The sequence below is a fragment of the Myiozetetes cayanensis genome, unplaced genomic scaffold (genome assembly GCF_022539395.1).
Source record: "Myiozetetes cayanensis isolate MyiCay16 unplaced genomic scaffold, myiCay2020 scf6-25, whole genome shotgun sequence".
Taxonomy (NCBI): domain Eukaryota; kingdom Metazoa; phylum Chordata; class Aves; order Passeriformes; family Tyrannidae; genus Myiozetetes; species Myiozetetes cayanensis.
The window spans coordinates 21,861,616-21,887,423 of NW_026087853.1; the positions used below are offsets into that span (position 1 = coordinate 21,861,616).

At 50.8% G+C, this 25,808-nt stretch overlaps 1 protein-coding gene across 1 annotated transcript in view; it reads left to right on the forward strand.

Annotated features, from left to right (window-relative positions):
* The first annotated feature begins 4,325 nt into the window (after positions 1-4,325).
* Positions 4,326-25,808, forward strand: part of LTBP2 (latent transforming growth factor beta binding protein 2) — a 70,644-nt gene continuing 49,161 nt past the window's right edge. Inside the window, exons 1-3 of the mRNA XM_050336335.1 lie at positions 4,326-5,093; positions 12,991-13,061; positions 18,653-18,896. Coding sequence (XP_050192292.1) covers positions 4,639-5,093; positions 12,991-13,061; positions 18,653-18,896 — 770 coding nt within the window. The 5' untranslated portion in view covers positions 4,326-4,638. The remainder of the gene's footprint in view (positions 5,094-12,990; positions 13,062-18,652; positions 18,897-25,808) is intronic.

The following is a 25,808-nucleotide window of genomic DNA, read 5'->3' on the forward strand; positions in this document are numbered from 1 at the left end:
CGGAAAGTTTTTCTTCTGTTTTCTGACAACAAACCATCCACACAGCCCTCAGCTGCCTGCTGGTGGCCTCCTCACAAGGAGAGGCTGAGATATACCCCAAAGCTCTGAGGGATGCATCAAGAGTGGGTATAGGTGGCTGGAAGGCCAGGTTGTGTGTTTGGCTGGAGTGGCTTGTCTGTTGGGTGGGAGTGTCTGCTTCCCTGGGTGCCATGAGTGCTGCTGAGCTGTTTGTATCTCATGGCAAAGGCAAGGGGTGGGAATGCTGTCCATGGAAGATTTGCTGGCTGTGTTTGCAAATTCAGAAGCTGCTTTTCCTGCAGCCCATGGTTATAGAGATCCTCTCCAGAGATCACTGCCACCTCAAAATTTTTCTCTATTCAGCTCCTCAGAGCAGCCCTGTTCTCCCTCCTGGTGTGAGATGGCTCTTTTCAGAGAAGCTGTGACTTGTACCTCTACACAGCTGGCTCCACACCCAGATTTTTAAGCCAGTGGGGCTGGCCAACCTTCCCTTGCCCTTCAGCCCTGAGCAGGGGGAGCACTCCTTCCTCTGCGGGAGCTGCAGGCAGCTTCTGAATCCAGGGAATGTGCCCCAGCTGCAGTGCGTTAGGGGTCTGCTCGCAGCAGAGGAAGGAGCACATGTGGGTTGTGAACCCTTCTGAAAAGGAAGAAAAGGGGCTAATTAATTGAAGGGATCCAATGCCAGGAGCCACATCTGGGAGCCAACTGGCCCTGGAAGCATGGCTCCCAGGTGCTACTACACCAAGGAAAGTGTGCAGAGCTGGGGGGACCCAATGGGCAGGGGAATGGAGGTGTGAGAGGTCCTGGCATAGAGGGCCCCCCATCAGCACAGTCTTTAAGAGGCCCTTTTCCCTGTCCTTTGAGAGGGCTAAAGAAGATGCGACTCATAATCATCTTTCCAGGTCACAGCCCACCTTAACCCCCCTGCCTCTGGCCCATGGCTTTGATGCTCAGGTGCCCAAGCACCTGACCTTTTCTGCCATAGACAGGGCAGGTTAAAAGGGCCATGCCATCAATGCAGGCCACCTTTGCTCCTCTTCTCTGAAATGTCTGATGAGCCTCTTGCTTTCTGAACTGGCTTCCAGGTCTGCCTCACTCAGCTCGGTGTCCTAGCCCTGGAAAGCATAGACTTGGAGAGGTGCTGCAATAGTGTCTGCCCTCGGCCTCTCCTCTGGTGCAATCTCTGCTGCCTAGGTCACACAGAGAATTAAGGGAAGTGAAGGCATCAAACAGCACTTTGAGCTGCTCTCCTGAAGCCTGCCTCCCCGGAGGACCCCTGTGTTCTCTGCTGATGGGGGCTGGGCTGTTGAACCTTGCTTGCCAGCTTACTGCCCTGTCCTCTCTCCACTGCTGATCTCTCTTCCCAGGCATGGATTTGATCTCGGCAGCAAGCAGGCCAACCATCCACACTCTGCCTGTGCAAGTTCCTGAGCAATGAGGTATTTTGTGTTTGCCTGCTGAGCCCCCACTGAGCCACATGCTGAAGCCCAACCTGCACTAGGATTCCCCACAGAACCTGCCCTTCCCCTTTTCTAATGGGTTTGTTTTGGGGGATGGCCAAGTATGAAATGAGGCACGGGGCACCCCTGTGCCTGCAGCCCCTTGTACCAGACAGCCCTGGGGTGGAGGGGTTGGGGGCCACTGCCCTCAGCTTGCCCCTGCTCTGCTGCTGTGCTTCCATGAGATCAAACAGCGTCAGCACGTCCCTGCAAAAGCAAAGAAGTGTTTGCATGTGTGAGGCTGGAAGGAGCTCAGTGTCCAGGTCTGGGGGGTTACTATAAACACGGATCTAAGCTGATTTGAGAAGGGATGCCAGCTCCCTGAGCCAGGCTCCACCACAGCCAGGGGTGGCTACAAGAGGTGTCGGGGGGCCGTTGATGGCTCTGTTGGGCTTGGATATCTCATTCCTCAGGCCCATTAGCTAGGCACAGGCTCCTGCAGCCCCAGCACTGTTGGGTCCTGAGTGCAGGCTCCTGTGGGGGTGTCGTCCCCTGGGACTGTTTTAAATGTCTTCTTCCCTGGGGTGACCCAGCACTTCTAGGAAGGAGGAATCCACTTATGGCCCCTGCTCTAGTGTTGCCTGCTCTAGGTTTGAGCACTGCCTGGGCCCTTGGCTGCTTAGTTTATGGCTTTGTTTATGGTGTTGATAATTTTCTCGTTTCAGGTTTAGGCACAAGCATTCTTTCCACTGCTGCATAAGAAAGTAATTAGGTGAGGATGGAAAGGACATTTTTCTTCCTCAGAACAAAGAAACAAGTCAGGGCTGTTACTGGGCACCACTCATGGCATCTACAGCCATGCAAGCCCTTGCCCAAGTGATGTCTCTGTCCTAATAGGGCAGATAGGCAAGCTGATTGCATCCCAGGAAGTGCCAAAGCAGTATTTCTGCTGCCCTGTAAGCCAGCTGCCAGTGCTAAGGTCAAAGCCTGAACCGACTCAGCCCCTCATTCTGGTCACACTTGCTCATCTGCCAAGTTACATCCCCTCTCCCTCACAGGCCAGCCCCAGCCAGAAGGGATGTGCTAAGGTCCAGCTCTACTCCAGACACAGCATGCTTTCAGGGCGATTCATTCCCTGTGCTTCTGCTCCTTTCCCAGCTTCACAGCACTGTGGAGGGCAGGAAGCAAAGCTGTCATCCCAAGAAGGGGATGGCTGTGATCTGAGAAAGTCTAAAAGTCAGGTGCAATGAGAAGAGGGAAGATGGAGCCACTGGTTTCATATAGGATAGGCTTTAGGAACACAACTACTGGAGGCTGGAGAGGAGAAACTGGGGGAGCTGGACAGATCCCTCTGCCACAAAGCTATTGGGAAGCAGACAGCTTGGTAAGGACTGGGGAGGCAGCACCTGCAGTAGGAGAGGCTGGAGGGAGAGGAGTGTCATTGGGATGGGGTGCTGGGGAAGCAGTGAGCACAGAAGGAGAGCGAGTGCTCTATGTTGCAGTCACCCCATGCAACAAAAGAGACAAAAGAAACTAAATAAAATCATGGATTGATATGACAATTTGCCTTTTAAACCCAGTAGCTGAGCTGCAGTATCTGGCTGAAGGAGCCCCTACCTGCAGGCTGCTGGAAGATGTAAGGGTACACCCAAAGGATCACTCTGTGCTCATGCAGAGTTCCTTGTGTTCTCCCACAGACATCCAGTTGCAGTGCTTGGGATTGGGATGTTGAGTGAGGTGCACCTCTTGTCCACCTGAGCTTGGCACGATGAAAACAGGTTGGTAAAGCATTACTGGCCACAGGACCCACTGCAGGGATGCATCTCCTTCCTGGGAGCATTTGCAGTGCCCTCCTCTGCCTCAAATATAAAGGTCTTTAGCCACCCCCCAATCTCACAAATGCTGCTGTGGGCCAGAACGAGCCCATCCCAAATAAAGGACAGTGCCTGTGCTCTGGTGGGAGGATTTGCTCCTTGCCTGAGATGGCCAAGAGCAGCAGAAAACTGCAGAGTTGTGGCAGAGGACAAGGCCAAGCTGGTGTGTGGCTGAAATGGGATTTGTGCCCCCCTGCCCTGTTCTCCCTCCTCCTACTCTCCCCTCAATCTTTCTCAGTACCTATAAAGCAAAGCAATCATTTCAAGTCTTCTGTCAACCTTTTGGCACTCAGCAGAGAAAGATGGGGAGAAGAATGGACGTCTACCCTAAGTCTGGAATATGTCTCCTGAAAGATCTCTCTTAGCTGAAGGACCTGGAGCTTTTAGGTGGGTCCTTTTTTAGCCTGGACCTATATAAGGAAGAGTATAAAACCCTGAATTGGGTTGAGGGGATCTGAGAGCCCTGGAGGCAGGGTGGGATTGCAGCTAAGGCTCTTCCCATTGCCGTGCCTTTTTCCTGTGAGATGCGATCCAGAGCAGCGAGAGGGCTAATGGTGCTAATGCAGCTCCGCGAGTCCCCAGATGCCGAGAGGCAGCGGTATTCCTCCGGCATCCGTGTCTCCTGCTCCGGGCACCCCACACCCAGGGCTGCTCCAGCTTCCCCGAGCGTTCCCAGCTGCGGCGGGGGCCGGCGGGTCGCTGCGGGTCGCTGCGGGTCGCTGCGGACCGGGCGGCGGGGCGGACTGCGGGGGCTGCACGCAGGCTTCGGGACCGGCGGCGGCCGGGTCTCCACGGCCAGGCAGGGGTTAAGGCTTCTCTGTTGTAGTTTGTTTCCCTTTGCCAAAGTGGGTGTTGCTGGAATGTCTCCTCTCCTAAGGAGGGGGGCCGAGCCGTGTCCTCTGGAGAGGGGGGATGTCAGCATCAAAAAGACACAGAGGGGGAGGTTTCCAAAAATAAAACCCTCCATCCCCTCCAGGCGCTGCCAGTGCCAGAGGCAGGCGCGAAGGTGCTCGGAACTGCCTGCGGAGCGCGGGAGCTCGCTGGCAGCCCGGCAAGCGGGGCCGACCGCCTTCCTCCTCTTCCTTCTTCTGCGGGGGCCGCCCGGCAGCCCGCGCCCCTGCCTTAGCACTGCTGTCTGCGCCCCCGGTCTCAGTGGGCGGCAGGTCCCGTCGGAGTCCCGGAGCGGGATGGGGCGGTGAGCGGGGGGCGGAGAGCCGGCGGTCCCCGCTGCCCCGCGCCCGCCGGGGGATGCCATCCAGGCGCTGAGCGCTCCGCGCCGCCCGTCTCCCCCCGCCACCGCTGACACCATGCGGGGCACCGCCGCCAGCCTCCTCCCGCTCACCTTCGCCGTTCTCCTCGGCTTCGCCCGCTGTCGGCCGGACTCGGCGGCCAGGCTGGAGCCGGGGACCGGGGGGGCGGCGCGGCCGCGGGGCCGGGGGGCTACCCTGGGGGCAGTGGGTACGGCGCACAGCCTGTCCCCGGCGTCCCGCTCCCCTCCACCGTCACGACCCCTCCCCGCTGCCCTCCACGTGGACCGCGGCTCCGCGGCCACCGCGGGGAGTCCGAGTGGCGGCGACGGCCGGAGGCAGCGTCCCGACCGCGGGCTGCCCGCGACCGGGAGCCAAACGGGCGACGCCGGGCTCCGTCCCGGCGGGGAGCAGAGCAACAGGCAGGACCCCTCACGGCAGCGGCAGGGCAGCGCGCCGAAAGCGCGGGTCGTGCCCCGGACGAAGGAGCCAAGTAGCAGAGGGAGGATGGCCGGGTAAGTGCTGCGGCCGGGGGGGATTCTGCTGGGGGTGCGTAGCATGAGCCCCGGTAGTCCTGGCGCCAGAGAGCGCCGGACGGAGGGCCCAGGTCCCATCCCGAGCCCCGTGCTGCATCCCCTCTTCCATCCCACGGGAGCTCCGAGTGCTGCCTCGTCCCGCCGCGGGATGTCGGAGCTGTCACGGGGGTGATGTGCGGGGCCTGGGCCGTGCTGCCCCGGGAGCGGGACCGGAGCGGGAGCCCCCTCGGTGCTCGGTGCCGCGCGGCGCGTCTGCCCCGCACGTGCGACCGCGCCGCTCCCGCCCACCCGTCGGTGCGGCTGTGTCCGTGGGCACGAACGCGTGAAGTGTGAACCTGAGTGGGAGCAAGGCGCCGGGCCGCCGTCTGCCGGTCGTGGGAGTGCGTGGTTCAGGCACAGCAGGGCTTCAGCTGGCTGGACAGCTGCGCGGTAGCGGGCAGCGTCCCTGCTGCGCTCTGAGGCTGCCCACAGCCCTCCTGGGGGAGGCATGCGGGGTGAGGGACTCCCGAGGGAGATGTAGTATGGCCGTGGTACTTTGGGTGGTGGAGAGGCTGGAGAGGCTTGCTTGGCTCTGAGGGACAGAGCCTGGCTGCTGCTGGTCTTGCTGCAGGTACCTGGCCTCTTGGCTCCTTCCTCCCATAAGGGGCCCCTTGTAAGCACTCCACGCCGCAGCTTCCCATGGTTTCAGCTGGCTCAGCCGGAGGAGGCTTCCTACGACTTGCCTGGCAGGGCTGCTTCCAGCTCCAGTCTCTGGCTACAACCCTGTGGAGGTGGAGGGGATATCATGTGGCGAGGCCAGCTGCTCCGTTGTGAGGGGAGACTGCGAGCAGGATGTCTGGCGCAGCGCTGACGTACCCTTCGGCCCCCTCCTTTGCCGTTCCCTCTCTGCACCTCCGTGGCTCCATGCCCTTCGAGATGATCTCCTCTGCCACCTGGGAAGGGTTACCGAAACCATCGCGCAGGAGTTTGACTGACCCGTGTTGGCAGCATGTGTCCTCTCTCCATATGAGCCCTTCTAGGGGGATAATGAGGGCATGCTCTGGGCTGACAGCCCTCTGGCATGGGCAGAAATGTCTTTGCTAGCGTCGGGTGGGGAGCTTCATAAAAATAGAAAAGGTGTGTCACTTGAGTTTTCTCTCTCTCGTACTCCTTGCAAAATTTTGAGACAGAGATGTTTTCTGTGCCACTTTGTATTTTCTTCAACAAATCCACAGATGCACCAAGTTTGCTCTACTTCCATTATGTTTGATATGTAAAGTATTTATCACTAACAGCTAGTCAATGGCATGTAGGTCCTAATCATACCCAGAGTGAGAGTCTTGGGAAGATCCAGTCCTATTCAGTCAGGTTTGGACTTCTTTGGGCTCAAAAAGATTTTACCCTTTCTGCAGTTGGAGTGTTGTTGATGTTGCTTTAGGATCATGTGGCAGTTCAGTTGGATTTGAGTCATCTGATACGTAGCATGTTTCTGTTCAGTGACTACTCTGAACAGTTTCAACCAGATTTTCAGACTGCAGCTGCCTCCAGCGACAACAGCTGGCTTGTACTGCTGTCAGGAGCACAGCCTCAAGGTTCACACTGTGTTCAGAAGAGCACTGAACCTCTTTGCAAGTAGCTTTCATCCCTTAATCAATGGTGTAAACAGAGATGGTTGGTCCATCACTTACACACTGTTTACCTGTTATCAGCTGAATCAGCAAATGCCATTGCCTCCAAGCATAGAGGAAGAAAGAGCTATGTCCTAGTGCTGTGTTCTTCATGCAGGCTGTGCTGCACTTTCTGCCTCTGCTGTGCACTGGAAGATACAGGCTGGGCATACAGGGCTTTCTCCGATCCCCAAGAACTTCAATTCTGGAAAGTGCTTTTAATGGCTTTCTGTCTCTTCTGGAATACAAATTGGCACTTCTGAAGCATCTCTGTGACCTACTGTCTTCAGAGCTTGTGAGAAAGCCTAGCTGAAATAATTGTCCGTGAATAACCACATGGCGTTGCTCCTCATGGAAAGCTAGCTGCTGCTGCCTCTAGCCATTCTGTGAGACTGTGTCCTTCCACCTCATCCATCTTCTTATGCCCCTTGCTTCACCAGACACATTTTCATCCAGGAAACTCAGGGCCCCTAAAAAACTTCACTTCGTGATGTTTCATTTTTTTGCCAGCTGGGATATTTTCTGTTCTGCTATTTACACTGAACTCCTGCTACTCTCTGGTATGACAACCTTCATTTTCCCTTACTCAGGTAGCTTTGCAGGCTGCACTAAACGCTGGTGCTATTTATTTATTCAATTTTTTGGCTTAAAACCTCAACTCCTGCGTGGATTGCCTTTCCAGATTCCCCACTCAGAGCTCTCTGCTGGTACTTCCAAGAACCCCACGGAGTTCTGTGGTTAAAACCCCCATTTATTGGCTCTATATCCTTTTCTGGGTAATTATTTTCTTGCTTTGTCTGATAACTGCATACCCAAGGTTGAGTTTCTTTCCTGGGGACTCTTTGGATGTGTCTGCCACCCTGCTCGTGTCTCACTTTTTGCAGGTGCAACTTGTTCAAACACTTCCATGAGTGTGTCCAACTGCAAGTCTTGCAAGAGCTGGGTTTTGGTATTTTCTCCTGAAGACTCATTGTGAGGTGGCTTTTGATACCACAGCAAACACCACAGAAATTTACTGACTTCTGGCACTGAGCAAGGGAAACAATTCAGCCCTGAAAATATCACTGTAGTCTGCTTAACCTGCCGGTTTCTCCAGCCCCCCTGACTAGAAAAATTTTCCTCCTAAGTGTCTAGGATAGGAAGCTCCCAAGCCCTGACACATACTAATTATGCTGTACTCATGTGCTGGATGCATGCCTAGTTTGGGCTGGCAGAGAGGACACTGCAGGCACCTCCCTCTACCTCTATGTCCCTTGGGATGTGACCACCCTTGACCACCCCTGTGGCTGGGAGGGTGGGTCACAGTGATGATCCACAGGCAATGTACACAAAATCAAAGGAACGTGGGTAATAGGAGAGTAATCTGGAGAAGCCTCTGCTTCTGGTACCTGTGTGGACAATTTTAAAGGGCGTATGAGACTCCTAAGGTAACAGGCTGAGAGTTACACACTCATTCTTTTTCTCTCCCAGTTTCTTTTTCTGCATTCTACACCCCAGGTCACATTTAATTGCTGTTGTAGACACCATCCATGGCTGCATAGTCCTGGTTTACCCAGGTATTGGGGCATATGGGTTCTTGCTGCAGTGTGTGTATAGGACTGCTCAGGAGCGGAGGCAGTTAATGCTGATGTGGACTTGGCAAAGGGTTTTCAGTGACTCATTGATGCCAACAGCCTTTTGCTAATGTTCTTCACTGGGTCTGATTGCAAATATTTCATAGGCAGTTGGATGAAGTTCACTTTCCTGCAGTAGAAAGGCAGACCTGATGATCTAATTGTCCCCCTGGCCTCCTGTGAGGATGCTGTAAGTGGCCTGAATGGAGTCAGCATATCTGGCAGCACAGAGTTCTGTGTGAAACTCAAAGATGATGCATAGATTGCTGTTAAAATAAGCGGTGAAAAAAAGGGTTCTGCTGAATGCTTCGGAAATAGTATGTGATTGTTGCTGAGGCTGTGCACAATGCTGAAACTATGTAAAAGCCATGATCTTACCACCGTTTTCTTGCTTTCCTTTCCCCTAGCACCTGTTATGGTTGCTTGGCTCTTGTTTGAGATAACACTCCAAGATTTTGCAGGCTTTTCCAATCCTGGTTACCTCTGCATAGTGGGGGTCTGACCCTGACTGTGGCCTCTGGCTGCAGCGGCAAAGCAGGGGATGAAGGACTGGCTTGTGGCAGCTCCTTTGCCCAAGGCAAGGTTTGTGCTGGTGCACCCAGTCAGAGCAATGAATCATACTTCTGGGTGTAGGGGGATTCATGGCATTGGCTTCAGCTCTGTGGGGAGTGTCAGGGAGATGTCTGTCTCAGAAAAGGAGCAGGTCAGTGAGTAGTGCCTGAGAACTCCTGTGCACCAAGCTCTCACAACGTGCCAGGGATTATACCTGGGTGCAGGCTAGCTACGGAATGAGGAGCAAACTTCATTTGCAGTTGCTTACTTGCTGCCTATGCTCTTTGTAGACCTCAGGATGTACCTGGCACTTGAAGCAGGAGCTGAGATGTGGATCCGATGCCCCACTCTGCATTTTGCTAGAAATGCACTGACCTGTGTGTTGGGGCTTTCTCTGGCACTGTGGCTATTCAGCTGTCTGAGCCATTCAATGCCCTTTCTTTCCAAAAAGGGGAAACTGGCTATTGGAAATTGTATTAACCATTAACCAATGATAATTAACCTGTTCCACTGGTAATAAGACAGAGATAGGAAAGGCAGAGCATTTGCTGAAGGCTTATTTTAGCATTAGCATCAGGGCTGGGAACAGGGCAGCCCATGGAGTGTGACCTAGTGTGAGCTTCAGTGGAACTTCAGCTTGGGAAACCCATGTGAGGACATGTCTTCTGCTCTGATCTGGGATTGTGTTGAGTTTCTTTACATCTGGGAGAACTGCTGGCCCCTCCACATGGCCACCCATCCTTTGGTCTCTCTGCAGCCCAGGCTGCCCTGGATAAGAGTGAGAATTGTGCTCCCGTTTCCTTGCTGCCGTGCTTCCAGTTCCAAAGGCTGCGTAAGCAGAAGGCAACCTGGGTGCTCAGCTTGGGCAACTGCTGAATGGTTCAAAGTTATGAACATGGCTTTGGCTTACATCACTGTTAGGCCTGCTGGGGTCTTGGTACCTCCTGGCACCCAGCAGGTCCCCTTGTGAGGCAGCTCTGCCTGCTGCCTTGGAGGCCCCTGTAATCTGTGTGATGAGGGGTGATCACAGGCTGCTCAGTGTCTACAGGTAGCTCCTCAGTAGTTGCTCCTGTGGTGGTGATAGCAGTCCTGGAGGGACCCTGTGACTTATTTTGTTCTCCAGAAGGAGTGCTGAGCCTCCAGAAGAGGCTCAGAGCTGGACGTGCCCCACAGGTGGCTCATGTTTGAGCCACGTCTTTGCCCAAAGCATTGGTGATGACATGTGCAACAGGACAAATGCACCTGGGGGATGCACCACTCTCTCTCAAGCACCATCCCTCAATGTTGTAAACATCCATGCTCCTTAAACCTCATGGGATTGATTTCTGAATTCTTTGTAAGGCAGTAGAAACCACATGGTGTTCAAGCCATGCAAATAACAACAAAAAGCTTGAAGTAGAACCAGGTATGCTCAGGACTGGGTCCCATGCAGCAAAGCCCCCACAGCTATTTTCCCATTGCTGATGCTCTTGCTTACCTGGGCACCATGCTCTGTAAAGTTCTGCCACTGGGCTTTCCTCGAGAAATAGTCATGGTTCTTTTCTGCCCTCCAGTATTACTTCCATATTGCTCATGGAAAGCTAGCTCACTTCCAGTCCTGGAGGTCATCCCTGCCTCCATCTCTTCCCATCTTCCCATCCAGGAGGTGATGACAGGAAGGGACATTTCCGTCCAGGTGCTCCCTCTGCCCCTGCCTCTGAGGGCATCCCTGCCAGGTTGCTCCCCTCCACATGTGATAGGCTGTCCTCCCTCTAGGAGCATTGCCCTGGTTGATGCTAGCATCTCCCTTCACCTGGGGTTGGCAATTCATGTCTGGAGTGGGCAGTGACACAGAGTGGCTCACTTAATGAGAGGTTTGTGCCCAACCCAACAGGGGTTTCATGCCTTCAAGATTGATCTTGTCTGCTCAGGCTTAGACCCCTGTCTGGTTTAGCCTCATACCTTTCTTCCTACAACTTCTGATTTGCTGTTGGCATTGAGAGCAGCTAGCAATATGCTCCCTCCAGCATGCATGTGAGAGATGTAGATAAAACTTGAACTTTAAACCCCTGAAGAATTAGTAAGTGTTATTCAAGGGCAAAACAGCTTTTCTGGAGAAGGTAGCTATTTTACCTACAAGAAACATGATTATCTGAATAAGACGAGGTGGGAAAGGGCAAGGGCTTTGGTCAGTGAACAGACTGTCTGTGTGTTTCACCAGTGCTGAGGGAAGAATGGGAACTGTGTCAGTCTAAGCCTATGCTGCTGCTTGTTGTGCAGTCCCTCAGTAGACCTTAATTACCGAAAGACGTGCTCCAGCTTGGTGATTTTCTCTTTGTACTGATCAGGACATCTTAAAAAAGTTTAAGGCCTTGTGGGCTTTTATGCAGTAAATAAAGATTTGCTTTCCTTGAACATTTTCTGGGGATGTCTTAGAGAAGAGACTCACAGATCCCTTTGGGTTGACAGACAAAACACTGGAAATCGGTGGTCTTGCCCAGCCAGAGCACATACGAGTGGATGCTAGAATTAATTTGGCTTGTTCTGCTTGCAGGAGGTCACACCAAGGGAATTTAAGTGCTTTCTCCCTGTAAAAATCTGCCCGTGTTAATAAAATATTGATCCTGAATGGCTGGATAACACTTTAAAAATGGTGTGCCTTCTCAGACCACTTCCCTTTCCCACATGGATTGTACGTCTACAGGCAGCTTCATTCATGAACACCAGAACAATCCTTGGCATACCTGCCATCCACCGTCCTTGGCTCTCCTAAAATGTGAGCCCCACAGCTTGAGCTCTGGCACTTGCAGAGGCTCATCTCATGCCATGTGGATGCAGGAGTCAGGAGGATGGCACTTTGCAGCAGGATCATCTTCTGCCCCTGCTGTGTTCGTGTTAAAGGCAATCCAAAAGACAAATGTGCATGTTTCCATGGTTCCTGTAAATTCTGTCAGCAGCTCCAACAGCCTTGTCCAGCATTAGAAATAAACCATTCTCCCCACTTTGTTTCCAGAGGCTTTCCAGAGCTTTCAGGCTGTCTATTTCTAACTTTTTATCTTTTGATGATGGTACTTTCCCATCTATCTAGACATGCAAAAGTTACCTGTTCCGAAAACCTTCCCTCCATGATGAGTAATACGCTTGGAGAGTACCCTGGAACTTGTTGTTCATTGTCATTATAGATATGTAAATGTGACATGTAATCAGAGAAGCAGCATTAGCTCCCTGCTTGGGCATTGCAGAGCACCTCACAGAGGCCCAGCACTGTCTCTAAGGGCTGTGTGTTTACAGTGATCACTACCTAAAAACACAGAAAGGAGGGGGGGAATATGTCATTTATGTAAAGGCAAAAAGTTGCTGCAGCACAATCCTGGATTTAACACCCATGGAAATGATTTGAGCATCTTGGAATCAGTGTAGTGCTGTGCACATTAGATAGACACAAATTTCATAACACCTGAGGGTCCCCAGCCTCCGGGGTCACTGTGCCAGAGGCACATAACAAATGCAGGACCGAGGTGCTTGCAAACGGAGAGCAAGCTGGGGAGCATCCAGTGCGACTGCTGGCGTGCCGTCCCTCCCAGGGCAGGGTTGAGCAATGAACAGCAACAGGAGGCAGCAGTTAGGTGGAGAATGAAGTGTTTTCTTCGGCCGAAGCAGCCTGGGACATTTGCGGAGGCGAGATGATATGACCAAAGTTGGAATCAAGCCAAATTTACACCCCAATACCATGAAGAGCCATGAGATTTTTAATGATCACAGACTTCTGGCCTCCAATTGCTCTCAGGAGGAAAATGGTTCCTCTGAGTGCTGTGCCAGGAATCCAGCATAATGCCAGTTCAAAAGGGAGATATTCTCTGAGGAATCGCTCACACTGCAGCATTCACATAGTCCTAGGGGGTTTCTTTTCCAAGCGCTTAAACAACTCAGCCCTTGTCCCATTGGTTTTGATCTCAGCTGCTGGTCCATCTGGAAGGAAATATCAGATGCTGCAGGAAATAATTTTACGGGTGACTCAGAGGTGCTGACTGCAGCGAGACCTTGACTTCCCCTTCTCCTAACCGCATGCTTTGTCTCTCCGCTTAGGCCAAATGTCTGTGGCAGACAGTGTTGCCCAGGATGGACCACAGCTCCAGGCACAAACCGCTGCATCAAACGTGAGTATGACAGTCTCAGCTAGTACAAGTCTCACAGTGCACCCCTAAAAAGTGTTAGAGTACTGCTGTGACCCTACACTTGTCCCCTGCACTATGCCGGGGAAGAAGATGGATCATGTGGTCTGTGGAGGCAGTGCCATGACCTCCCTGTGAGTTTGCCAGGCTGCGGGTCAGCTCCTCCTGTCTCCTGGCAGTCTGAGTACGCTGAATAATTGTGGTTTTACTTCATTATTATTATTAGTGTCCATCCCAGGCAGGATCTTGTGTGGGCAGGGCATTGCAGTGGCACATTAATGGGTGAGTTTTGATCCTTAGGCTCTTGCTTGTCCTGCTTGGAGCAAAGACAGTTCTGTGAAAGTCCCAGGGGGTGGGAACCAGATTGGGGCTGTGCTCACGTGGGTGAGCGTTGCCGATGCTGACGGAGAAATCAGGGCTGCAAATTATCTGAGTGCTATTAAGGAAAGCAATTAATGAAGTTGGCACAAGGGCTGGGATGGGTGGGGCTGGAACACGAAGCAGCACATGGGACGTGTAAAATGGCAGTGGGGTGCAGGGCGCTCCTGCAGTGCAAAACTACCTGGCCAGGGCCCTCCTGCCTACCCACAGAGGGAGTAATAAGTGTTCTGCTCCTCCAGACAGCCCTGGCACAGCCCTGGGGACTGAGCTCATTGTGGGCTCCCTGACCCAGCACTGGAAGGGAAGAGGTTTGTGGAGGCACCAGTGCAATACATACTAGAGGCAAGTGAGCTGTCATCTCCATGCCCCATAGCTTCACAGCCACAGATCAGCCCCTGCTGTGATCCCGATCCCTGAATGACAGGGTTGCACCACCCAGCCTACCTCTGGGCCTTCCCAGGGGACTGGTGTGCACCTGCCTGGTCCCAGGGAGCTCTGGGGCTGCCTGCAGCACCCGGTCTGCTGGGAGGACAGGGAGCACAGGCAGCAGTCAGGCTTTCTGGAGGGGAATGCCTGACCCAGAATAGCTCACAGCATCTGCCTTCACTTGAGTGGCAGCAGCTGCCCAGATGTTAAGCAGGGAAAGAGGCTCATCTTTGTTTGCCACGGGATCTCCCGGCGCTTTGGCTCTGCTGGGGTAATTGCATTAGTGATTGGTGTTTGGGAACAGGGGGCCAAGGGCTGACTCACCTCCCTTCTCTCCTCCCTGCCGACAGAAGCCAAACGGTAGAGAGCATGCTGTGCTGCCAGACAGTGTCTGTAAACACAGCACGGGGCCAGCGATGGCAGCATCTTTCTCTCATTAGGAGTTTGGTAGGAGCAGTAGATCTGGGCTTGCAGCCACGAAGGCTGCCTAGTGATCACTCAGGTGCTGGGCTCTTGTTCTCAAGGATTCATTAAAAGGACAGTGTCAGCATGATCAGGCCTGACAGTGTCCCACTGACAGGGGATGGTAAATCTCAGGCAGGACTTAGATGGAGATTGGTGAAGTGTAAACATAATTTCATTGTCAGCTACCTCCCTCTCTGGGCTTTTCTGATGGAGTTCAAGCTCCTGGAAACATTCAGCTGCTTTTAAAGCTGCCAAGGCAAGCTGGACAGCCCATCCCAGTTAGTTTCTGCACTGTAATGCTGTTTAATGTCTGATCTCATGGTCTTTGATATGTGGCATATCAGGGAAGTTAGCAGGGTAGAAATGCAGCCAGAGGGAACCTCTTAAGGGTGACGAAGCATGGAAAGAACTGGCATTCAGGTGTTGGACAGGACATTGGTTTTGAAGGATTTGAGCTTGGGTACAGTAGAGAGGATAGGCCAAATTGTTGCCATAATCTACTTCCTCTCACCTAGCAAGCATGGCGGTTTCTTAGTTCATCCATGCTTTTCTAGGGACTTTGCCAACATCCCTGCATATGACTGAACTCCAGCCATAGGGAGGTGTCTCTAGTCTTTTGGTATGTTCCAGCTTTGAGGACCAAAGTGCCATGAGGACTTGTGGAATTTTCAGGCAGTCAGTGACTGGGAAGATTAAAAAGAGAAATCTCTCTGGAGCAACAACATCTCCTGGAAAAGTGAAAGTGAGCTAAGGGAATTTAGAAGGAAGATCTTGCCTGCTTGCAGTAGGCTTGATTTCTACTCCACACGCTGCCACATCATCACACTGAGCTGCATACAGGGCATCCTGTGAGGCTCCATCCTGTGAGCCATTAGGGATAGTGAGCTACATCTGTATGTGGGCCTGAAGAATTTGTCCAACCTCCTGCCTGTTTAACTTTGTCTTGGGTTGAGACTCTGGCCATTATGTCCTTAGTTTGGTGGAGAAGAAACCTGTATACACAAGCTGGCTGGAAACCCCCTAGCACTGCCCGTGTTTTGGGGGCTGCAGTGTACACTTGTCAGTAATTTGTCTGCTGCCTATTAGTTTATCATCCTTCTGCCTATTAGCTCATCACCCTTCCCCTCTGCCTAAGAGCAAGGGAATCGTTTTGCTTAGCCTCTCCATATTAATTTATCAGCCTCCACTTTCATCAGAATTATTCATGATGGTTCTTTGCTGTTTCCAAAGATCCTGAAGCACCGTGGTCTGGGCTGGGAATGCAGGGTGAGCTTTTTTTCTGTCATGGATGTTTTACAGTTTAAAAGAAACATTTTAATCAGTATGTCGGGAAGGACTAACTAAACTAATGCACTTTCTAATCTTGTACAGATGGTCTTGCAGTTAAGATAGCCAAAAAAGTGCAGGGATTCCAGGCGGAGTTGCTGGCTCTGCTGTGGCCTCACAGTGTGACTTCAGACAGTCACATTAGCACCTGGGACTTTTCCACATCTGCAAAATGACATTCACTTGCTCTCATCTTTTGTGTTTCTTCTGTACGGTGGCTGTTAAGGTTTTTTGAACCCTGGCTGTTCTTCACTGAAGTTCTGTTTTCTCTCTGTTATTCCCAAATTGCTGTTGATCTGCCTGCCTGTCACCCTGCATGGATCTCACTTGTGTTAGATTGTCCATCCCTTCTGGGGATCCTTTTGGAATTTTCCTGTGGAGGATCTAGCCGATGGACAGGTTCCCCTGTATTTAAATGGTACTGAGCAGGAGCTGCTTACAGTGAAGATCTACACCACCCCCTTAGATGATGAGCACATGCAGAGCTGCAGGGACTCACTAATTGAATGTCACCTTGCAATGTCATTGCTCAGCCCGGGGCCGGGTAAGCCTACAAAGCGATGGGAGATTGAGCTTGGTGTTGTTCCCCTCTGATGGTCCTGCCTGCCTGGCCTAACTGGGTGGTCAGTCATGCTGCTGTCATCCCGGCAGTGTGACCTTGCTGGGAGGACTTGTCTCATGCACTGAAGACTAGACAGCACCAGATTTGATCTTTGAGGGCACCGCTAGATGAATGACCTAGCATTGCTACTAGTGATACCTTGGCTGTGCTCCAAGTCTTATCATTTTATTAAGAGTTTTGAGATGACTCTTTGTTTTCCCTAATGCCTCAGTTCCTAGAGCAGGTGGTTCCACGAGACTACAGTGAGAAGAAATGAGTAGCCATCAACAGCAACTGTTTATAGTCCCCACAGCTGGGAACATTCTCAGATTAACCCCTGGGCTCAGAAACCAAAAAGCAAAGAGAAAGATTCCAAATACATATATATTTTTAACTGTCTTGTTTCTTCAGTCAGTGTTACGAGTTTGGGGGTCTGACTAGTGATTTCACACACTTGTCATTGGCAGTGCTGCCACTGACTGACCTGCTCTCCTTATATTGCATAGCTGGACTATGTGAGAACCACTGAATTTTAAAGCTCTTTCAAGTTCTTCCCGAGTCTGTAAAAGCAACCAGGAAGGGGATTAATCCTAGAGCTGGAATATTTCAACTAGGGCAGCTCCCCACCCATCCTGCTTGAAGAGACCAGAAGACTAATCCCATTCCATTCTTCCTCTTCTCTATATCAGCTGCCTTAGGAGCTTTTTAAAGTGCCTGGTCACTTATCACTGCTTTCCTGCTGAAGGGCACAGTCTAACAAAACTATGAACGTTGTTGGTGGGAGAGGTTGTGAGAACTGCTGTGGTTCCAGGTCCCAGCATCGTGCTCTGCACTATTTCAGCATGCAAAGTGGTTGTTTTCAATGGCAGGCTTCCTGGACTGGTGGCCTTTGTTAAAACAGGCATTTATTGGGAGATAACAGTAGGGACTGGCAGTCTATTTAAGTCACAGCTGAGTTTTGTATTATAAATTACATCAACTTCTGGAGTGCCAGACTTCCCAGAGACGGTTAATTCCTGCCTGACTAGCACCTTGTCCCTGTTCCAGAGTCTGCAGTGTTGGCTGATTTATTTTACTGGGGGATTTCATCAAAATCTCTGGCTTTAACCTATACAGCCCTACGTGACTTGGGGTCTCCTTTTCCTTGAGGTCTCCCTGTCTTCCTGAGTGTTAACATGGTAATAAATGTCACATGAAACATTCCAGTGAATATATCCCTGATCTACATAGGAAAAGCTGATGGCAGGCCATTTTTGGGATGAGGAAAGGGGTTTGGGGGCTATGCTGCTATGAAAGGACCTCAGGAGTCTGCACAAGGACTTCTCTCATTTGGTGACAGCACGATGATGTATGGATGGCACACAAGGGTAGAGCTGTCTGTATGTTTGTTGCACAGAAGCAGTGTTTCTCACGGGTGTGCTTGGATCTTAGGGGGATGGAGAGCAAAGCCAGATAGGGAGGGTACATGCTCATGAAAGCCCAGCAGCTGCATGTGAGGGTGGTGTGGTGTCAGATGTCCTTGCAGTCTCCCTGGGGCAGTCCTGGGAAAGGGGCCGTCAACAGAAGTGGTGGCTGCATGGCTTGAAACCCATTCACAGGGCTTCCATGTGGCTAAAGGTTAATGTCCACCTTGTATTGTCCTACAAGGTTTCATTACCCTTTGGCCTGCTGGCCCCTTCTTTCTTTGAAGGACAACACTGTTTTCCAGTGCCTTTTCAATCACCCTTGCCCAGAACAATGAGCCTGGTCCTACTGGAGCAAGCTGTGGTTTTCTGGCTGGTGCTGGCTGGGTTATAAACCCAATCTGGCATCTGTTGACTTGGGAAGTGTTAGGGTCCAGTGTATAATTAATAACACTTTCCTCCCAGGGCGCAAACTGATGCTGATGTGCTGTAATTAGGAACACACACAGGCTCAGAGGGTGACTTAGGCATAAGGTTAATGAACTGTAGGTCCCCATAAGAATTGGAGTGTGATGACTCCAAAATCAGTTTCAGAGGGAAAGTTAGAAAACTCTGGAGGGGACAGACTGGGGGCACTGTGCAAATCAGACCCCAAAACAGACTAAAGATAACTTGCTTTGGGATTAAGTGCCTAGAGCACTGTGGGCAACCCTGGAGGTTGCTCCCTGCAGGCCATGCTGCTCATTTCTGAACTTTCTGAAATGAGTATTGTTGGAGAAGAGCTCTGCAGAGACCAGTGCGGACAATGGAGGTGACCTTGTGTTAGGGTCCACAGCAGCAGTAACACTGCAACTGTGAGGGTCACCTGCCTGCAGAGAGGAGATGGGACTGTCCTGGTTGTGCAGCCCCAGTTGGGTGTCACCACTGTGGGGCCAAGTCCTGTGTCCACTAATGGCCTTTCTGTGTCTCCTCAGCCGTCTGCGACCCGCCATGCCAGAACAAGGGCTCCTGCAGCCGTCCCCAGGTCTGTACCTGTCGCTCCGGCTTCCAGGGCTTCCGGTGTGAAGAAGTTGTTCCCGAGCAGGAGTACCACCCGCCTGGTGCCATTGCTGCCTTCCAGCCCCCCACAAGCTCCCTCCGGAGGAGGACCAGCACGACAGGGCGGGATGCCTCCCTGCAGGGGGCTCAGGCACCCATCCCACGGCACGTCCCAGCTGTGTAAGTCAAACCTGGTTCCTGGCAGGACATTCCCCCAAACGCTCAGGCAACTAACATCATGGTCAGTTGGGCCACAGCCTCCTCTTTATGAGACCAGGCAACTTGGATCTCAGTGGAAACTCCTCCATGGGCTGTGGGAGCTGACATAAGGGGTCAGATCCTGCTGTTCTTCCAAGGGTCTCAGGTTGTACCCAGCACTGTGTCATGGTCCCCGGGCACATGCAGGAATAGGACAGGATAATGATGCTCCCATGAGGAAGGAGAACTGTGACGGTCATCAGTTTGCCCCTGTCCTGTTGGTGACTAGCCTTCATGGTAGCTGCAGGGTGGACAGAGGAGTGGGGGTTAAATCTCTTTCCCAAGAGGATATTTTTTAGAGCAACATATCCAGGTAGTATCCACTGAAGAGTACATAGATCCAAGGTGTGCTTTGAAGTGCTGGTATTAGCAATGCGATGACACTCTGAGATGTCTCCTGGCAGTTTCTAGCCATTATTGAGCTGTTTGTTCCCTATTTCTGTGTCACCTTGCTGTGATTTGGGTCATTTTGGCACCCAGGCAGGTGCCTGCATATGGGGTACAGAAGCAAAGATACAGACGTTGGAGCGCAAAGAGGTCCATGCAGGAGGGAACTCTGTGAGGAGTGTGTTAAGCTCAAGATGACAACTGTGGCATCATCTGGTCCTTTGTTGGGTGAGGAAGAGCTTAGCACTTCAATACACCTGCCTCAGGTCAGTGCCAAGATGGTCCTGTACACAAACCGCAACCCTCCACAAAAACTTGGGTTTTGTGACATCCTACTGGAGTGGTAGGGTTTTTGCTGAAGGAGGCAGAAAAGATGGGAGAAGTGCCTTTCCCTGACAAGCACTGCTACTGCACTGGCAGCTTGGTGGGGATGGAGAGTTGGGAATAGTGCCTTCTGCTGTACAACAACCCATGCGTATTGTTTGTTTGTTTTTTTTTTAAATTGTCTCTGCTTTTCTGTAAGAGTCCACAGACATGGGAGCAAAGTGTTGGGCTGCATCACCCTTAATGGCTCCTGTCTTTCTTCCTGCTACTCACTCAGTTGCAGGGCCAGAAAGACTGGTTTTGTTGGTAGCCACCAAAGCAGAGAATTTGCACATGGCTTCCAGCAGAAGCCCCTCAGTCACTGTCAAGAAGACATTATAGCGAATTACAGGTGCTTAGTCTGGAGGTAACTTCAATTTCTCCTTTACTTCTCCGAACACTTGACTTTCTCTGTCAACATCACTTGGAGCTGCCCGAGAAGAGGGCAAGTCAGCCTTTGTTTTTCTGTATTCCTGCAGGCTGTTTTCAACGTGCTTGTTGCTCCTAAAGTAACTGCTGCCCTTCTCTCTCTTCTGAAGTGAAGGCAGTGCATGGGCTGGAGACATTTCTAGACACTTACCCTTGGCTGTCAACAATTTTGGAGAGGCTCAAATGACTGACAGAGAGTTGACTGACACCAAGTTGTTTCTTGAAACTGACATATCTTGGTGCTCAAATGAAAGATGATCTGATAGGAACGAAATTCAGGAAAGGCAGAGGTGATGCTGGCAGGGAGAGGTGGTCAAACCTCTGTCATCACTGCTGCGAGAGAGGCTTGGTGCCCAAGCGAGCATGCAGCCCTTGCACGTGCCTGCAGTCCTGGGCATTGCTGACGAGTTTCCCCGCAGTGATGACCTCCTCCTACCCCTCCGTGCCATTGGTCTGTGTGGAGGGACTGGAGGGGAGGGAGAGCAGTGCCCTTGGACATACAGCACCTGTTGAAGGCTTTCCCAGTAAGGAACATGACCTCAGACTCTGCAGAGAGGACAGGGGTCTGTGCAGGCACTGGAAGAGCATTCTCGTCCAGTCAGTCAGACATAGCGTCAAGTGATCGCTGAGTTGGGATTGCTGAATGCCCAGCTGCCTGATGTACCTTAAATCCTCTGGCACTATCCCAAGGAAATAGGACTCCATTAAGGACTTTGCTATGCTGTTCCTATTTCCCTCCTCATGGAGGCCATAGGATGTCACCTTATTCCATGCTTCAGCAAGAGAATTTGACTATCATCCTTTACAATGGGCAGACGTAGGACACCGGCATATGTCCACCATTGACCACCTTCTGGAGATGTCCTGAAGGATTTGCTGAGGCTGCTGTGTGTGTCTCTGACAGGTAGTTCTCCACCACCACTCTGGGTGCTATGCCACAGGCCACTGCCTTTCCTGCCCAGGCAATGTTTAGCAGCCCTGCTTTGCAGGCAGGTGGGGAACTGCCTGCACCCTGTCACTGATCTGCACTGAAATGCCTCTCTTCAGCCACCATGTGTTTTCCTGTGCAATTCAGTCACTTGGGGTTTTTTAACGTTGATTCTTATAACACGTTGTGGAACTACATGACCTAAAAGTCTTGCTGCTGTTAGATGAATTGTTTCCTAAATATTTTTGAGTGTCCCCTTCAGCATGCCGACTTCTGGGCTAGTTGAGGAGCCTGTAAGAGTCAGCATTGGCAGCCAAAGGCAAGGTCTTGCCTTTGCACCTGGCCATGCCCTTCTGCTGCTTCACTTGCACGGGCATTGGTCCTCGTCTGGCCTCTGGGTGAGTTGGCTCAGTTAAATAAAGCAGCAAAACATGAGCAGACTTAAGGATGATTTTCTCTCACTTCAGTGAGCTAAATTGGCTTATTGGGATATCACGAGACCAGAAGAATTGGACAGAATTGCAAATCTAGCAGTGAGGGGAAGAAAAGGAGGGAACTCCTCTTTTGCTGATGGGGAAGCCACTTCTTAGGTTGGTTATTTGTCTCATGAAACCATGCTCTTAGACTTCTCTGAACTTGGAGTCTGCTTCTTGCAGTTACGGCATCATCTATTTCTGTACTATTGCTGTGCTTCAGCATCAGACTTTCTCCATACTAATGTAGCAGCAAAAGCAAGACATTTGTATTTGCTTTCTGAGAGCTAGGTAGATCTTGCTCATGTTTGCAAGTATGAGGATTGTTTCTTAGGCACTGCAAACTTGGAGTCATGTTCACTGGAGTTCAGCTTGCTGTCAAGTCTGAGAAGAACAGCTTGGGTTTTCCAGTCCATAGTCTCCTCCTGGATAAGAGTGGATTGTGCTGGTGGGATACTGACTTGTCAGTCTGCCATGATCCCACTGGTGTACAGGGTTGTACTGGTGATACACAATTGGCTGTACTGGTTGGTTTGTATTTGCACCTGGCAGGTGTGAAGGTTAGCGAATGGATCTGTGGGCATTCCCACTGTAGCTGTCATAGATCTGTTTCTGGGCATGCTGGCAGTTTTGGGAAAGTGGACATGAAGCATTGTGAGTGAGCACAGGTGTCAGGGCTGTGGTGTTACATGAAGCCTTCAGTGCCTCTGTTTGGAGAGGTACTGGGGAAGAACGACTGCATCCTTGGATTGCCCATATGGAGACTAAAGAAGAAGATGTATTCAATCTTACCTGAGCTCAGCTCTTGCCCAGGGGAAGACATGGGTAGAAGGGCAGCTCTGGGTCTAGTTTGCTGACACCAGAGCTGGTGATGCTCAAGCTGTCATCCCCTAAAATACAGACTAAGCGATGAGCACCACTTCCCAAGTCCCTTCAGCAGGCCATGGCTCAGCAGAGATTTGGAGTCAGGTGTGTGAGGGAGCCTGTGGGGACCTGTTAGCTGCTGCAGAAGCTGAGAGATCCCTGCACCGTGCTGGTTGGAACAGGGAGTGCTCTGGAGAGCAAAATCCTGGGGGTGTAAGAGGCCCTCCTGGCGTGGGCTAACTGCAAATCCTCCCTCTTCTTGATCTCAACTTGAATTTCTGCCCAGAGAAGCAAAGCCCTGATAGATGATTATGCAGGATGAGCTGCACCTCGGACCAGAAGCCGACCTAAATGGAAACATCTTTGTTTTCCTGAGGCTGGAATATCAGCAGAATTCATGTTTATTTAGCAGGGAGTGGAAAGGGCTTGTGCCCCTGCCCCTCACCATCAGGATGGATGACCAGCTGCCTTTGACTCTGGACAGCGTGCATGGAGGGTCCTGCTGCTGTCACTGGAGAAGGTCCCTTTCTGCAGGAGTGTTGGGCATAAATCTGTAACAAGCATCTGTGCAAGGGAGCTGTGCTGCCTGGATGGGATATTTATGTGAATGAAGGCTGCCTGGAAAGCAAGGTATCCTTCATCTTCACAGGAAAGAAAAGATGTCTGGGACCTGCAAAACATTTTCTCAGTAACTCAGGCAAAGGAAAAGGACATAGCTGTGGTATAAGGTGCTGAGACACAGTGCAGACAGCTTAATGCAGCTCTTGAGGGCAGGGAGCTTCCTCTGAGAGGGTTCTGTTTAGGCAAGGCAGTTGCTGGGAGTTGCCTGGTGTTTTCAGGATGGAAAAGGAAGAAGGCTGAGTTGCAACATGCCTGGCCCACTGACTCCTGATGTCAGAGTCTCCTCTGCAGCACCCTGGAGGAGACATCTCCTCCCTTCCTGATGAGAGGAAGGGCTATATGCAGCCCTTGAGGAGGGTTGGCCTGGGAACACTGGGAACCTCATGCCAGCAGGAAGGCTCTGCCAAAAATCTCTATTCTCTCTCCTGGAAGCGAAGGATGAGAACAGCAGGGAGCAAGCAGACAGCAGGATCTTGGGTGTGTAGCAGAGGTTGCTGGATGGAGAAAGTATATTCCCCCCATTTGAAAATTGACTGAAACCAGCTCTTGTTCTGGTGGTAGTCAAATGTCAAGCATGGTCCTTTGCAGAGGGGATTGGAGCCCATGGGTGGATATAAAGCTGTCTGCTCTGGAGTGGCCACTTAAAACATGACATTGAGAATTATGGCTTGGCAAAATCATCTTGATGAGCTTGTTATCACTGTGGACTAGCAGATAGAACAAAAAGTTCACTGCAAGGTCACTTGCTTTTTGAAGATGCTGCTCCAAACAGAGGCAGATTTGTCTTTATTGTTAAAGCAGGATCTGGAGCCTTCTGTCTTGCCAGCTTTGAACTTTCCACATTTATGAGACAAAGGGGAGCTTGCTTTCTGCCTTACTTGGATTGCTACTGAGTGTCCGGGACTGTTTGTCCATGATACATGGTCATGGTCTATACTAGCCACATATCTACTTGTCATGAATGCACCTTCTGCTCTTCTGCTCACTTGTGGCTGTCACTCACTTCACATTTTATGAGGGCTGCAATTTATTAATCCCCAAATATCAGAGAAAATAAAAGATACCTCTGGATGAGAAGCGTACCATCCAGTGCCCATGAATGCATTCTCATGGCATGGGCTGTGGCAACTTTGCCACTTTGTTTGGGATGGGACCAGCCCAGGAAACCCAATAGTGCATGATGTTGAATTCCTGGGGTAAAATACTGGTGCCAGCCTTCCCTTCTGCCACTGTGGTGTCTTTGAGCTCGTTACTTGAATGGCATATTTTCTCATATTTTCTGCAGATATGCCCTAATTGCAGCTTTCTAAGGTGCTTCCCTTTTGCAATATAGTTTTCACAGTGTTCCTTGATCCAGAGGCAACTTTGAGTAGATATCTGAGACACTGTTAAAAAATTGAAAATAAAAAGCCAGTGCCAGTCCACATGAGAATATATGAAAAGAGATTACACTCAGGGTAATGAGATATCTGTAACCTCCAGATCTTATCCCCTCTCCTGCTTTGACATAGTCAAAAGCCCTTGGCAAGCTGGTTGAGAAGCCTAAAGGGAAAACTCAAGCTACCCAAGAGGAACGTAAATGTAATTTTTCTTATATAAAAATAGTCCTGTTTTTAAATTACATGATATACCTTCTCTGCCTGGCACCAGATACTGTTGCTCTACTTTCTAGTGTTTTAAAGCTGTCAGCACCGTTCTGTTTTATGTGTTTTATGTATTTACTTTCTAGGGGGTTGCATACTCTTTTTCAGGCCCCTTTTTTAAACTCCAAATATGGTCTTTGCATTAGACCTGGTTCTTCTGCACCTCCTTGGGAGTCATTCCTATAGCTTAATTCAGCCTCTAGGCAGCTCAAATGCACTTTCCCTTCTAAGTGAAAGAAAAATGCTGCTACTGTCAGCTTAATCTGAGACTCCATGCAAGAGAGCAGGGTGCAGGGCAAATACATTGTTCATGTGGTAGGTAAGGTAGTACAGAAAATCCAGTTTATAGCCTATTTTATATACTATACATACATCATTTGGGACAGTTATGACAATACAATTTATACAGCAGTTCTGTAAAGGAGAAAGACGTCAGCAGAGCACTAAGGCCACATGATCAAATGCTGGAGAGTTTTCCTAATGCTTGAATCAGGATTGTCATCTAGCTTGCTTTCAGCTCCTGTGTGCATATGGATTATGCTGCAGTTTCTCATACATGACTGTGTGTTGCCTTATTTGGTTTAAGCTGGTACTTCAGTAAAATCAAAGCTATTGTCTTTGGTTTCAAGTGTTTTCCTTAAATCACCATTGCTAGCAAGAAACAAGGGATTAATTGAAGTTGATTTGGTACAAGGAGTGGTTGAAATGAAGATCTAGAAGTTTCTATATAAAATATACTTGTTCTCCTCTCCTTTCTTCAGAAGCATTCTGCCTTGAGTGCTTGGTGGTGGATGGGATTGGTCCCCAACTTTCTGCACCACCTCCTTTTTGTCTCACCTGTATGGAGGCTCTCTTCAGGGACAGGCAGAAACTAAACATACAGGCAGGAATTGAGAAGATATTCAAGCTGAAAAAATATTATCTGTTACAGTTGAAGGAAGAATATCCTCCATGGGAGGAAGACATCTGGAAGGAGAGGCTGAAATTTTGCAGGGTAGAAGTGAACAGCAAATTAGGCAGCAGAGGGTAATGTGTGCAGCTGCATACGAGGGACTGGCGGTGCTTAGGACTTTGGAGGCAAAAGACCCAAGTCACATGGGTTTTCTTCCTGTGCACCTTGGGGTCT